Source organism: Physeter macrocephalus, chromosome 20 (assembly GCF_002837175.3).
Source record: "Physeter macrocephalus isolate SW-GA chromosome 20, ASM283717v5, whole genome shotgun sequence".
NCBI classification, from domain to species: domain Eukaryota; kingdom Metazoa; phylum Chordata; class Mammalia; order Artiodactyla; family Physeteridae; genus Physeter; species Physeter macrocephalus.
In genome coordinates, this window is record NC_041233.1 from 24,053,484 (window position 1) to 24,068,926 (window position 15,443).

The window sequence follows — 15,443 nt, forward strand, 5'->3', positions numbered from 1 at the left end:
AAAACCCTAGATGGGGAAAATCATCAACTCTATTAGTTTCTACCACATTATGCCTGAAAACTTGCTTCAAGGCAGCTCTGGGTGGGAGAATCTATATTTTGTCATTATTGATTATCTGCTACCCAAATCTAAGAATTTAATTTTGAATGTTGGCCACTCAAGTCAATCAGTGCTGAGAAGAACTGTCCTGAGCTCAGCAGCAGTCTTGGTTTCAGTCACATGGGTTAGAAAAGGCTTCCCTATCACTTCATGGAAAAACAACCTCACATACAAATTTTGAAAAATAAGTCAATATAGTATTTCACCTTCTCCCAAATTATTACAAGAAAAAATGCACCATAAGAACAAAAATAAAAGAGTTTCACTCTGAGGATCACTGTTCACACCCTTGATTTACACTGTTCTAGTAACTATCATCTCCCAGGAAATCCGTTAGATGAAGAATTTTTCAATCAATTTGAAATCAAACATTTTTAGGTATTCCTTGAATACCACCAACCATTAAAGACATATCAAGAATTTAAAAATTATAGTTTTCACGTTCTATGCCAGGCACTGTGCTAAACACTTGCATTATTTCTTTAAGTTCTCACTACAATTCTATGAGATAGGTGATACTACTGTCTGCACTTAACAGATGAGAAAACTGAGGGTTAGAGAAATTAAATAAGAAGCCCAAGGTGACAGTGCTATAAAGTGGCAGGACAGGTCATGGTCTGACTCCAGAACCCATGCATGAACTATTATATGTTGTACTGTATCAAATGCACAGAAATACATCAGGTGTCTATACTGTTTGCAATTTCTAAAATTTAATGCAGATTGAATATTTTTGGAGCAAAACATAGTTTATTATTGTAAAATATTAATCTTGAGGCTTAGCTTGTATTAGCTCATTTATCTTGAAGTGGAAGATGAAAATCTAGCTAATGATGTAGGTGCACATCATATTTTTATGCCCTGATTTGTTCAAATGTATATTTTAATCATTTTCAAAATGAGTATCATTAAAAGAATATAATGATTCTCTATAATCTTCTTAATTAATAGATGTTACATTGATCTATAATTGGAGAAGCTTTTTATTTATATATAGAACTTTTAAAAAATGCACCATGGCAAAGCCAAATATGCAAACCAAGAACTATCCTCACACTTTCTCTGCAACCAAAGGTCATCAATACATATCAGTTGAGAACCCATTTTTACCAGAACAGAAGAAATAAAATGTTTTGAGTGGTTTTCACAGAAATCTATTTGTGTAACTTTGAAACATGCTACAGTGTTTGTGCCAAAATAATTTTAAAACGGAAGTTAGTTTGGAATGAAGTCCTCTCATATCAAAGTGAATTTCAAATCTTGTTTCATGATGGAAAAGCTAAACATAAAGGTGTCGGAAATGTAATGGTTAGTCATGTTTATGCTTTCAAATCAACAATGATAAATCAAATGGGTTCACAGATGATCCCAAATTCAAACACAACAGAATCTAAAATAAAAATGTATTTAAAGACATCTTAATAGAAGTCTTAATATTTGGGACAACCAAGTAAACTATACCCTCCTTGGGAGCACTTAATGATTATATTATTGTTTCTTTGTTCAAGATGAAAAATCAAGCACATGGGTTAAATCAACAGACTTTAGTAGTGGTGGAACTTAGAGACTGGAAAGAGACATTATGGATACTCCTCACAGCAATATAATAAGTACTGACACCATTCATAAGCTGCATCTGAAGAACAGCACTCATATTATGCTACCAGAAAAACAAAATGATTCCAGCCTTTCCACAGGCAATAGGAACTTAGCATGCAAAGAACAAATCCCTGTAAGAAAGCAAGCAAGAAAGTCCTCCTGTATAAAGTAATTGCTCATTGACCTTTGGAAGCTTAAACAATTTATACTAGTGTCACCAAAATGAGTGATATTTATAGAACCCAATATAAACAATTCCTCCACTACCTATTCTAAGAAAAAGAGTTTATTATTTTTAATATAAAATATAAATATATTTTATATATAATATAAAAAGCTTATTAATAAGATATCCTTAAGAATACAATAAAACTTGATTCTGAATCCTTGATCAACAAAGGATACTACCTTCAATAGTCAAAGTTTAAAGAAGACTGATGCTCTTTGTCAACTACAGAGGCTGACTACTCAATGCTGAAGGTTCTGGAGACTTCCAAGTCCTTACCAATTCCTACCTCTTTTCTCCTCTCCTCATCGTCTAGTAAGGACACCTAAGTGAGGCAAGTCATTTTAAATCTCTAAGCCTTAAACCACACAATTATCAAAGGAGAGGAAGAATTTTTAGCTGCCTCCTACAAACTGTCCTGCCATAAACAGAGAACTGGAAGTGGTTGTTCTCAATCACAGGTGTTAACACCTCATTTGATTTACACTCCTTAGCACTCTGCATGATGGCTGTGCCACAGCTATTCTAAAACAAAATCTCCAGAATTAGAAACACTGATAATGGGATCATCAATAAATTATTCTGATACAGTAATTTAAATATTTGTTGGTTTGTTTCAGAATGCAATTAAAGGCAAAGGTGGTAAAATAATCTACTGCAACAATAACAGGATGATTGGTTTGGGGGTTTGGTAAGGGGACTACTAAAAATATATACCACTTTAAGAACAAGGAAGCACAGGAAAAATGTTGTATAAGAATAAACAGCACCTTGTGATCTTCATTAATTAAATAATTATTTTAAACCAAAGGATGTTCTAATTAAGCTTAGTTTATATTTTTATTAAGAAATGCAAGAGTAATTTTTTTAAGAGTAATGTTTTTTAATGAATATATTTTGAATACATTTTAATAATTTATAAACTATAATTAAGAAGTCTAAGCCTTCAAAGATCAATTTGAAAAGTACTTCTTAGGCATGTCCTTGAAATTCTCCTTTGTCAGCCTGCAATCTATATATTCTTTTTTATGATTTTCTCCATGTATTTGCTGCTTTTCCAATTAAAGTTGTTGATTAGCTCAAAAATGCAAAATAATGAAGTCTTTCTAAATGTTCCATCTGTTTCCCCTTAAGTCATTTTATTGAGCAAAGTACAACTAAGCAACTGCTTATCTGTATTTATTATTTAAGAAATTTCAAAAGAAAAAAAAACAACTAATTTTTCACTTGATTACTGTTGTCTCACCATCCCTGCTACAGTTCAACTAGGAACATGGCATCCCTACTAAGACTATTTAAATGACCCAAGTAACTGAGTATCCATTATACAATGATTAAAACAGTTTCTTGACCTTTGGTGTGACACATAATGTTAAAACTTCCTTTTAAATTATGCTAGGTACTATATTCTCAAGGACTTGTGCAGTGTTTGAATTGTCATATTAAAGATTTGTTAATTTAAAGTGACAGAAACTGAATCATTCTCAAGAGAGCAGGGAAAGAACATGAACATGCACTGAACCTTTGTCCCTGAAGTGTTACTATGGGTTTTGAAACATTAATTAATTTAAGGCACATGCTGCTGAGTCAGTACCTGCCAGAAATCCTGATCAGAAGATGAGAAAAAGAAAAAAAAATAACATTGTTTGATTATATGAACAAAAACTCCCAAATCAAATATATTTATATCACAAACTATTATAACATATAAAGGACCAAATGTGATTTGGAATAAAATCACTGAACACCCGAAACAGGAAATGAGGAATACATAAAAATATTTTATATATTATCTGTTAGGTACAGTAAGACAAAACAAAACAAAAACCCAAATAACTCAATTCCTAACCTCACCGAAATAAAACATACAATTACAGAAAAACTTCACATTACTATAAAAAGAAAACACATGAATAATTACCTATTTCTTAAAGAAAAGGGAAAGTACAAACACTTCACTTTTTTCCATGGGTAGTGAAACCATTTCTTTAATTAAGGTTTCCTTTAAGGATATCTCACTATCATTTCATGATATACTATTTTTTAACTTCATGGCAAATTCATTGCTTCACCACCTATATTTAACATATAGGCAACCAAACTCAGATGAGTTCAGAGGATTAATAACTACTCTAAGGAAGAGTTCAGAATGACTACTTAGAAACAGGTCTCTTGCAAAATTATGTTGCACTAAATAAAATACTATTCATGTTAGTAACAAAAAGCCAGCCATCATGAAGGCTGGCACTGAAGAAGCAGTTTAAGTTAGCTAATTCAGCTGGGTACTACTCCAAAGTACCTTCATATATCAAATGGTTGTGAAGATTTTTTTTCAACAAACAAACTTCACTGTCTGTGAAATAAAATTTGACCTGAACTTATCATACTTCTCAAACCAACCTTAGTAGCATGACAAAAGTTCTTGACTGAAAAATATATGCTATCAACAATTTACAAGCCTAAGGCTAGGACTGATGTGACAGAGACCCAAAGGATTTTACAGTACTGTGGTGAGATGAATCACTGTGAACACAGAACAGCTCAGATATGAGAAATCAAACCAGAGGTCTCTCTCCAGTTCATAGACTAGCCATTTAATCCCAGCCAATTCTCATTACAGAGATAGCACAAGGAGATTTTTATAGCTGATTTAACTGGGAAGGAAAGAACAATGGAGAGAGCAATTATGAAGAGCACATGCTTTTCTATAGCATTTCATACAAACCGAGAAAGAAGATAACATACATGATAGCAGCTAACTCCTTTCATAAATTGAGTAAAGGGCTGAAAGTCATGCAAAATAGCTATAATTTGTAGAGCCACATACTTTGCCTATTGTCCTGATTTTACAGTTACAGAAGATAATTGACACTCAGACGTTAAGTGGTCACTTGCCCAAGGTTATCCATCAAGTATGTGGCAGAGTCCATATCTGAATACAGGATTGTCTATATCCAAAAGCACATTCTCTCATCCTGCCCTATTACACACTAACAAGTACAGCAATCCATAATTTTGTATTTTTCATATTCGATTCAGAATACTTACATCTACTAATCGTTTACATGTAGCTTGTCAAATACTTAGATGCTCAAATTGGAAATCCCTTGTAAAATATTTCAGACACCAAAACCAGATTTTCTGAGGACTGCAGTGTGTAAAAGAGAACTAAAATTGCTAATTTGTAAGAAGAGAGAAAAATGAGAAAATGGTTTTAAAATAATTTAAAGAACTTTGGATGGGAAAGAAGGAAGACAAAAAAATCTGAGACTAAAAATAAAACAGAAAATTACAACAGGTGTCAAAGGATTTTCTGAAATGCTGAATCTGTACTTGATTTCATTTTGGTAATGTAATTACATTTTAAACTTTTGCTTGTCTAAAGACTAACTATAATGAGTAGCCCTATTCAAATTATTCTACATTTAACACACAACCAATCAATATTTGAAAGAGTAAATAGTTTAGTTGGTAACAGAAATACTATTTTCTCTGCTATCTTGACTACAATGAGCCAGGATCCAGTTTTCGAAATACAGATGACAGTTTTCACCTTAAGAGTGATGCCTTCGATTAAAAAAAAAAAGAAAAAACGACAGCATTTTCAAAATGCAAGTGGTGTTCACGGCATATGAGGAAACAATGGTGCAAATAACAATGAAGTTGAAATTCTAATTTCTAAATTCAGGCATTAAAATTTGTATATCTCTTGTTTTCTTCCTTTAAAATGAAACACTATGTGGTTTCTCAGGTTAATATTGGCTTCTAGCTGTACTTCATCAAAGCAGAAAAAATTAACTTCAATACTCTTACCAAAAACAACGTGAAATAGCAAGTTCTTTCTCACACAAATAGCATTAAGTTAGTAAAATAAAAGAAATATTTGATGAGAAATTTCTATTTACAAATAGATCATACAGACAAGTAGCTTAGATATATGAAAGGTGGTATAGCATAGTCCTTAAGATGGTGAACTCTAGAGCCAGACTACCAATTTGGAATCTTGGCTCCACCACTTACTAACTGTATGATCTTAGGTCAAAAAAAAGGTTACTTAACTTTTATATACTTTAGTATCTTATTTGTAAAATAATGAAAATAGTAAGCTATCTAAAAGAGTGGCTGTGTGGATTAATTATGTATAAACACTTAGAACAGTGTTTGGCATATAATAAACACTCAAAAAACTTCAACTATTCTTCTTTTTCATATTATTATGATTAGTAGTAGTAATAGTTCCCTCAAGAGACAAATAGAGTCAAGCATTTTTCATTTAGATTTTACTTTCAACTGGAAAAATAAACCACTGACAACCAATGAGTGGATATGTTAATGGGGTTTTTTAAAAGGGCTCAATTATCACCCCTAAAATAATATATAATTATGAAAATATTTGTGGAGAACTTCAGCATTCGAAGAATTGAAATACTTTATCCTCTTAGAATCTGTTACACTTTTTAGGGCAAATGGAAACATGGATCAAAAAGACATGGAGCAAAAATAATAAAATTCTGCCTATATATTCACATTTATCAGTAGAAAGACCTGAATAAATACATCAATTCACCAAGAATTTAGAATTGACTGGTTTCAAGTCTCTGGAAACCAAAAGAAAGAGAGAGCAAGAGAGATGTGCCCAATTAACAATGCAAAATTCATAAGAATATCAATCCTGTTATAAAAATTTGAGCAAAATTAAAGCAATTCAAATAAATGTGAAGATTCACCAAACTCTATCCTATAAGAATTTCAGCAACACCCCCCAATTTACATTTCTTTGATCTGCAATACAATTTACTCTTAGAAGACAGGAAATCCCTCACATAACTTACAATACACGTCAAGGAGTAATAGTAATACTAGACCTTATTCCAGACTCATATTTTATCTGTGATATGAAGTAAATAATCACAACTCAAATAAAGCATTAAGAGTATTACATTACAGGGAAAAAAAATGTGTCCACACTCCCCTTGGGGAACCACAACTTTTTCTTAAAGGGAATGGAATTTTAAACTTCATTTACCAATATTTTTAAAAGAACTTTTACCTAGTAAGCAATTAAAAGCATTTTGTTATATTAAAGCTTTGCTTTTTAACTACAGCTCCATCTTTTTTTCTGCATACCTTTTCTATTATAAACACTGTAATTGGTATTTCCTTTTCTAGACTTTGACCATACTTTTATCTCTTTCACCTCAATGTGAACAACATTTCATCTTAATTTGATTTAAATTGTTTTCCTGTTCCATGTAAACAAACATTCTTGTAAGTATCATAAAGGAGATGGGAATAAAACACATGTTAATTCTTTCTTCCAAATTAGGAGAGATTCTAAGAGGACTGTAATTACAAATAATGAAAAAATTCAGTCCAGAGGCAGGACTTCTGAAATGTTCAGGGAGAGGTTAGGGAAAAAGGCAACTTGATAGAAAGGAAAGAATAAAAAATCTATTTTCCAAAAAAAGAAATACATGGTGGAATGATAATGATGGACAATTAGTTTCAATGGGCGATTTTCACTGTTACTTAAAAGAAGAGTATGAACTTTAAAGTTTTGAGAAGAGGACTACATCAAAGCTCTGGAATACTGGTATTCTTTGCTTAGAAACAATTTTACCTAGACCATGCAGTTTTCTACTGTAACTTAAAAAAAAAGGTAGGGTTTGAGATGGGGAAAGTTGTCTATTATAGGCGATAGGAACAGAAAATACAAAACATAATTTCTATATTTGGTATGCTGAGGAAAAAAAGGAGAAGTAAGAGAAACAGGATAATGAAGGGTATAAACCACTTGAGATAAACCACACCAATACAGGACAGCAATTAACTGATTAAATGAACAAATATTTGACGATTACGTAAAATACAGGCTCCACTTAGAAATGGTGCTTTGTTTTATAGACCAATTATTGGATGATAAAAAATTAAACTCAGGAAAAAATATAGTTTTCATTAAAGAAATAATCCAAAATTCGTGAAATAACTGCATTAACAAATCATAAGGAGAATGCATGGACAATGTAGGGAGAGAGTGCATTTTTTAAAAATCTGTGATATATTACCCTAAAACAAAAGCCAGACCACATTTTGTATTACCATCTATATACTAGTGCTAACACTCTGTTTATAATAATTTTCAAATATCCTCTAATAGAAAATCTGAACTCTTTCAAGCTTTGAGGTTTTTAAACTTTTAAACCTAGTCTGAATATTTTTACAAATATCACTTAACTACAAAATATATTTTTAAAACCAAAGGTCACTGACTATAGCTTCTTTATATTGAAATACAAGGCCTGTGTTAGTAGATGGTAGATAGTGAAATGCATAAATGATGCAAGTGCCAATAACAAAGTACTGCAAGACTTTTCTAAAAGGAAATTGCTAAGCATCCTTAGAGTAAGGGATTAGCATACATTAACATAAGGCAGTGATAAGCTCTGGAAAAAGATCTTCCCCAAAATTCAAAAGCTGTTTAATCAAATTCAGTTTCACAGACTATCAGTTGAAACAGGAATGTTTCATTTACTTCTTGAGAATTTTCTAGTCAAAAAGAATAGGAGAGGGCTTCGCTGGTGGCGCAGTGGTTGGGAGTCCGCCTGCTGATGCAGGGGACACGGGTTCGTGCCCCGGTCCGGGAGGATCCCACATGACGCGGAGCGGCTGGGCCCGTGAGCCATGGCCGCTGAGCCTGCGCGTCCGGAGCCTGTGCTCCGCAACGGGAGAGGCCACAACAGTGAGAGGCCCGCGTACCGCAAAAAAAAAAAAAAAAAAAAAGAATAGGAGAAAAGATGACAAGTATCAACGTAAGAAATAACTGTTCAATTATTTGTCAATATCAGTTGGGCCATTCTTTTCTACTTTGTATCTGGAGTTTGTATGAAATTCAAGTACAAATGAGAAAACACCCCAGGAAGATGATACTACTTCTACATTTGTTCTTGCTTTCAATGACAAAAGCACTAAAGTGCAATTCAACTAGAAGGCAATAAAATAAGCTAGTATTTCTTACTGGTCAAATGATGGACTTAATTAAATGGTGTGCTGAAATTGTGTTAAAACAATGGGGGAATAAGAGGATGAGAATAAATATTTCTCTAGAAATTTATAACTAGTTCATCTTCCAAGTTAAAAAAAAAAGAGAGCAAGAGAGAAAGAAAATTATCCATTAAAAAAATCAAAGTAAGTTTGAAAGGAAATTCCTCAAGGGTGTTAACTTTCTACTAATTTCAAATCATCATGCATGAAATTTACTATAATTACCATGTACATCTGTTTTTTCAACAGGCTATTATCTTAGGAGTTATATACCCTGGAAACTGCTACTCAAGAATTGAGATTTTCTGATTGAGAAAACAAGAGTCATGAAGATCCAAAGGAAAATAATTAAGAGCGACAGTTGAATAAGCATTGATTCTTATAATTATCGAGTGAAGAACTTGATGCATGGCAAAAATCCCTGGAAAAACTACTAAACTGATTAAACACTGAATGAAATTTGCACTCTTCATTAAATAAGATTTAAAAACAGTATAGAAAACTACTTTCTTAGACTTCATATGAAATAAAAGGCAATTCATAAAGATATAAACTAGAGGTGAACTAAGTTTAAGAATCCTATTTAGGAAACATAACGTTCACTCCAAAACAAAACCTTAATAATATATTTGATAGAAATTAATACAGGACTTAAATGAAGAACCTGGCAAAGGAATTAAACATGCATATTACAACATGGATGAAAGGGAAATCTGTGCACTCTGCTAGGGGAACAAGCTATCTGGCTCAGGGTCACTGGCTCAGTTTTATACCTCCTTATGTAAGTATCCCATTCCTCTATTTGCTTTCAGAACCCGTTCCCCTGGAGAAGTCAACTTTCATATGCCTGACTTTCATGTAGGTCACACTTTCAAAGATTATACATTAATGTACTTAAATCTTGCCTTTCCTACTCTGATTTCAGAATTTTATGCTTCAGTGCATAAACACTTGCAACTATAATCTGCTAAGATTGCCTTCCAAACATAGAAGCACTGCCATTTTTGTTTCCATAGCAAGATGGGTACACAAATACTTTAATGTTTTACTGCATTTTACTCTTGCGATTTTATAAAAATGAGTGGAAATCAAAAAAAAATGCAAATGGCACAAATGATAAGAAATGTAGAGCTCATAAATTTAATACAACTGAAACAAACGTGGAGCTCATCAGTCATGCCAAAAGTTGCAAATTTTTAGCATCAAGTGGACAGGTACTGGCCAAAACAGGAAAAAATTAAACAGCACATATGAAACATGAGTTGCCATTAGGACTTCTATATTCGGGAGCTCTCTAGGAACGGAAACTCCCGTTTTAACATGTAAAGTTGCTGTTCAACTTGCACATATTCAACTTCTTTACATGTTTTCAGGTTTATGAGAGAGGACTGAATTCTCATGCTACTCTGGATTCCTTCAGTAGCCAAAAAAAAAAAAAAAGTGATCTGTAAAATTTATTTTGCAATAAGATATTAGTGGCATAATGAGTCATACCTCCAATAAATATGTGATTAATTAACTGATTTTTTTCCAAGTCATCAAACATTTATTGATTACCTCTTACGTGCCAGGCATGCTCTGGACTCTGAGTGACATAAAGACAGATAAGACAGGGACCTAACCTGCCAAAGACTCTGAAATCAGACCCTGACATCAATGTCTGCAGTAACCCCTCACATGGATAAGGTTATTTTATCATACATAAAGCAGAGACACCAAGGATCAGAGAGAAGATTGGTCTGCCCCAAAGCAGAGCCAGGACTCTGAGCCTGGGTCTCCTAACATCTAAATGCCCTTTCTTTTTGTTCATGCTTTCTTTTAGAATATGTGACTTTAAAAAGAGGATACCCACAGATGGAGGCACGGTGCCACCTGAATAGAAAAGGTAATTTTTAGGCTGGAAGCCTTGGCTGAGATCTCTCAGCTCTTAAGGCAGCCACTCATTCCTTCTACTTGTGCAAAAGACCTTAGCACTTATATCTTCACCTTACCAGTACATGTAGTTTTACATAAGGATGCAGGGTTGACACATTCCTGCAAGATCAGTTTCTACTAACCCTGACTTCTACCCACCTAGACCCTTGTTTGTAATCCTGCCTTTTCCAGCCACTTCATGATTTTCCTTCTGATTTCCTTCTCTTTAAGCTTTGTAGAGCCATCCCTGACTTGCTCTTCTTCCTTCTGAGCTTTCTTCCTCCTCTTTAAAATTAACCTTTTACTTTTCTTTCTCACCCTGTGTAATATTTTCTTTTTCTTTTTGGAGAATTTAGCCTGAAAGGGGAAAACATGTTTAACTGACTGTTTTGAGATAATAAAATTGAAAGCTTTATATTCTATACGAAATGATTTATTATATGATTTATTCAGGCATAAAATAAAGAATTGAAAGTAAGTATAATGCAAATTTAGATGCAATTTGGGGTGCTCTTCATAATTGTTATACAGCTGTAAGGACTTCTGTAATTTTCTAGTTAGGATTATTGCTATATACTATCAAAGCCTAAAGAAGGTCAAATCAGATAGGTGTTTTTATAAGAAATGTAAATGTAATATTGGGGGGCTTGTTAACCTTTATAATGGCTATTGAATTAAAATTCAAATGTCAACATACACTGAATTAGCCCTTAATATATACAGCGGGTAACCCATCAGTATTACCCTATACGGAAAAACACAGAAGAGCCTTCTGCTTGATTTTTTTCTGTAGACGCATTTGAAGGCACTTACAGGCCTCCCAACCTAAGCAACAAGCTTTTTTGATAAGACAAACAGGTATTCAGAAATTTCTCACAAATAATTCTAGAGGAACTTGAAAATCTTCTTAGTAAACAACAGGATATATACGCTGTATCATAGTTCACTCACCTTTCCATCAAAGCGTTTTATTGTATATTGATCCAGACCCAAGTCTGTAAAAGAGAAAAGAACAATACTTAGTCACTGATTATAACTCAGGTGAAACATATGAAATGACAGCTCTCAGTTTTGTTTCCAATCATTCAATTAAATGTACTAGATGGTTTAGCCACAACATTATTCAAAGTCCATAGAAATGAAAATTTTGTCCCACAAAGTGTCGGTGCTAAAAGACACCAACCTTTTATTTTATATATGAGAATATGAAGCTCTGAGATAAAGAGGGTAAAAGTTCATGTGCAAACCTATTCAACAGTAGAGCCAAACTAGAACCCTGGACACTTCCCAAGGTGATGCTCTTTTTCATTACATCAAAATGACATATATTACCTCTAAATAAGGTGAGGGATATTAGTTTAATCTGAATGCATAATAATTTTTTGTATAAAGTTAAAGAGAGAAGACTTTAATATCAGAAGACATTTTGCAACACACCTAAACAGATAAATAGACCATCTTAATACTACTTTTTAAAGGTGGGTTAAGGGACTTCCCTGGTGGTCCAGTGGCTAAGACTCTGGCTAAGACACTGTGCCCCCAATGCAAGGGGCAAGGGTTTGATCCCTGGTTAGGGAACTAGATCCCACATTCCACAACTAAAGATCCTGCATGCTGCAAGTAAAGATCCCACATGCCGCAACGAAGATCCTGCGTGCTACAACTAAGACCTGGCACAGCCAGATAAATAATAAAATAAATAAATAAATAAAAAATAAAGGTGGGTTAAATAATAAATTTAACCTTGGGAAGACATATACATATAATAATATTACAAGGAAGGATACAATGAGTTCAATAAGAGGGTGGTGTGGGAGTTTTTAGAGTGGAGAAATCAGTTCCCAATTACACTTATTTTTCTTGCATAATTACTCAGTTCTTTTCTTTCAGTTCTCACTTTATTCATGCCAGTTCAGACCCTTACCTCATTATGCCCACAGTATTACAATGATAGGATTATCACTGCTCCCAAAGGAAGCTTTTTGCATTTCTGCTTCTACACATTTGGTTACACACGTTCCTTATCTAAAATATGCTTCACCTTCTAGAAGCCTGCCCTGAACAAAATGAACCACTGACTGAAAAAGAAAGAGATAAGTCAGGAAAGAGGAAAATTTAAAAACAAATCTAATTTAAAACCTCATAGATACTCAAGAAGATACCAGTCATAAAGGTAGAACATGCTTCTATGATAAGAGAACAGAAAACAAGAAAGAGTTGTAGACAATTAAAATTATGATTGCCTATCTCCCCCCTATTTCTTAATATACTGTCAAAAGATTAGGAAAAGGTCATCTCTCAGGACCACTGCCAAAAAGACAACAGGATGGAAAACAGAAAATAGAAGAGAGAATTATAGAGAAACAGAGACTCAATACAAGATCTTATGTCATACAAGACCTTTTCTCATTCAGAAATAGATAAGAAATAATCCAAAAAGTATTACCAGAAAATTTCTCAGAGCTGAAGAGTGACACAAATGAAAAGAACTTATTTAAGCAAAATGAACAAAACCTGCTTGTAATCCAGCTGTATGCTTGTAAAATTTTAGAATACCAAGAACAAGAAAATCCTCAGAGTTCCCAGAAAAAAACCTTCCTAGTCCTTTAAAAAGGAATGAGAATTAGTCTAGGATCAGATATCTCATGAGTAAAACTTGGTACATCAACTAAGGGAAATATATGCTTACTAATTAGAGCAACACTGTCCAACAGAAATATAATGTGAGCAATAAATGTAAGCCACATGTATAATTAAAAATTGTCTAGGGGCTTCCCTGGTGGTGCAGTGGTTGAGAATCTGCCTGCCAATGCAGGGGACACAGGTTCGATCCCTAGTCTGGGAAGATCCCACATGCCGCGGAGCAACTAAGTCTGTGTGCCACAACTACTGAGTCTGCGCTCTAGAGCCCGTGAGCCACAACTACTGAGCCCACGTGACGCAACTACTGAAGCCCATGTGCCTAGAGCCCGTGCTCCACAACGAGAGAAGCCACCACAATGAGAAGCCCGCTCACTTCAATGAAGAGTAGTAGCACCCACTTGCCGCAACTAGAGAAAGCCCATCTCCGCAACGAAGACCTAACACAGCCAAAAATAAATAAATAAAATAAATAAATTTATTAAAAAAAAAAATTTCTAACAGCCACCTTTAAGAAAGCAAATAGAATGTATAACTGATTCACTTTGTTATAAAGCAGAAACTGACACACCATTGTAAAGCAATTATACTCTAATAAAGATGTTTAAAAAAAAGAAAGCAAATAGAAACAGGTAAAATTAATTTTAATAATATATTTTATTTAAATGAATATATCCAAAATAGCATCATTTCAACATGTAATCAATATAAAACTTATTGAGATATTTCACATTATTTTTTATACTAAGGTTTCAAAATCTGGTGTGTATTTTACAATTATAGCACATCTCAGTTCAGACTAGCTACATTATAAGTTATTATCGTAATATCCAAAAGAATTCAAAAATTAAAACATATTAAAGTGATTACTTCTGTGACATAACTGGGAGGGTGGAGAAATTGGAACAGATCTGTGTTTTTCATTAAGTGCTCTTCACTATAGTTTGGAAAATATTTTACCATATGCATCTGCCAAATAAAGGAGGGGCATGTAAGGACAGCCTGGCATGTAGGGAGAATTCCTTCATTTAAAAGCAAATACAGGGACTTCCCTGGTGGTCCAGTGGTTAAGACTCCATGCTCCCAATGCAGGAGGCCAAGGTTCGATTCCTGGTTGGGGAACTAAGATACCACATACCACAACTAAGCCTGTGTGCTGCAACTACTGAGCTCGTGTACTCTAGAGCCCGCATGCCACAAGGAAGACCCGGAGCAGCCTAAATAAATAAATAGAAGCAAATACAGATATAAAGTAGGCCAAGAGATTCATAATTTCAAGTTGGAAAAAATGATTATTTCATCTTGTTATATTTAGATTTCTTTACCTGTCAAATGAAGCAGATGGTTGGATTAGATCAATTCTTAACATGGTTGGGGATGGAGTATGGAAAATGTGGATGGATGAAAGAATTCATGCTATCCTTACTCACTACTCCTCTTGAGATTCTAATAGGCCAAATTATTGGCGGGGGGTGGGGGGAGAAAGAAAGGAAAAAACACAGCATGTGTAGTTTGAAAATATAATCAAATGACTATCCTTCCATTTCTCCACCCTCATTCTTTGGGTCCCAGCTTAGAAACACTGGATGTTATGCTGTTTTCCCTAGGGTGCTTTCTATGAATCTCAGACTTCTCTTCAAAGAACTCTCACAGTCATTTAATGCTAACACTATCTCCCTCTTTTCATTAATGAGAAAGCTGATGCTCAAAAGGATTAAACGATTGTTTCTGATTTTAAGTCTAACAATCTTTTTAAATGGTGGCAGTTGCCTGTCTTTTTGAATCCATGGCAAAAATAATGTAAACATGCAGAAATACTATAAGAATAGTCTCAGTTTAAGCTTCAGAGTGAATATCTAAAAGGAGGCTTATTTTAAAGATGATAGCTACTCATTTTGCCAAAAGACACAAGTGAAACAATCAA

At 33.8% G+C, this 15,443-nt stretch overlaps 1 protein-coding gene across 4 annotated transcripts in view; it reads right to left on the bottom strand.

The window, feature by feature from the left end:
• MICU1 (mitochondrial calcium uptake 1) overlaps positions 1 to 15,443 on the bottom strand; it is a 202,499-nt gene that overhangs the window by 116,124 nt on the left and 70,932 nt on the right. For 3 of the 4 annotated variants that reach the window (XM_055081391.1, XM_024132038.3, XM_055081392.1), the window contains one exon: positions 11,831 to 11,874. In XM_055081391.1, coding sequence (XP_054937366.1) covers positions 11,831 to 11,874 — 44 coding nt within the window. Of the gene's footprint in view, positions 1 to 3,518; positions 3,526 to 11,830; positions 11,875 to 15,443 lie in introns of those variants that run through there. The other variant, XM_055081393.1, reaches the window with a different exon arrangement.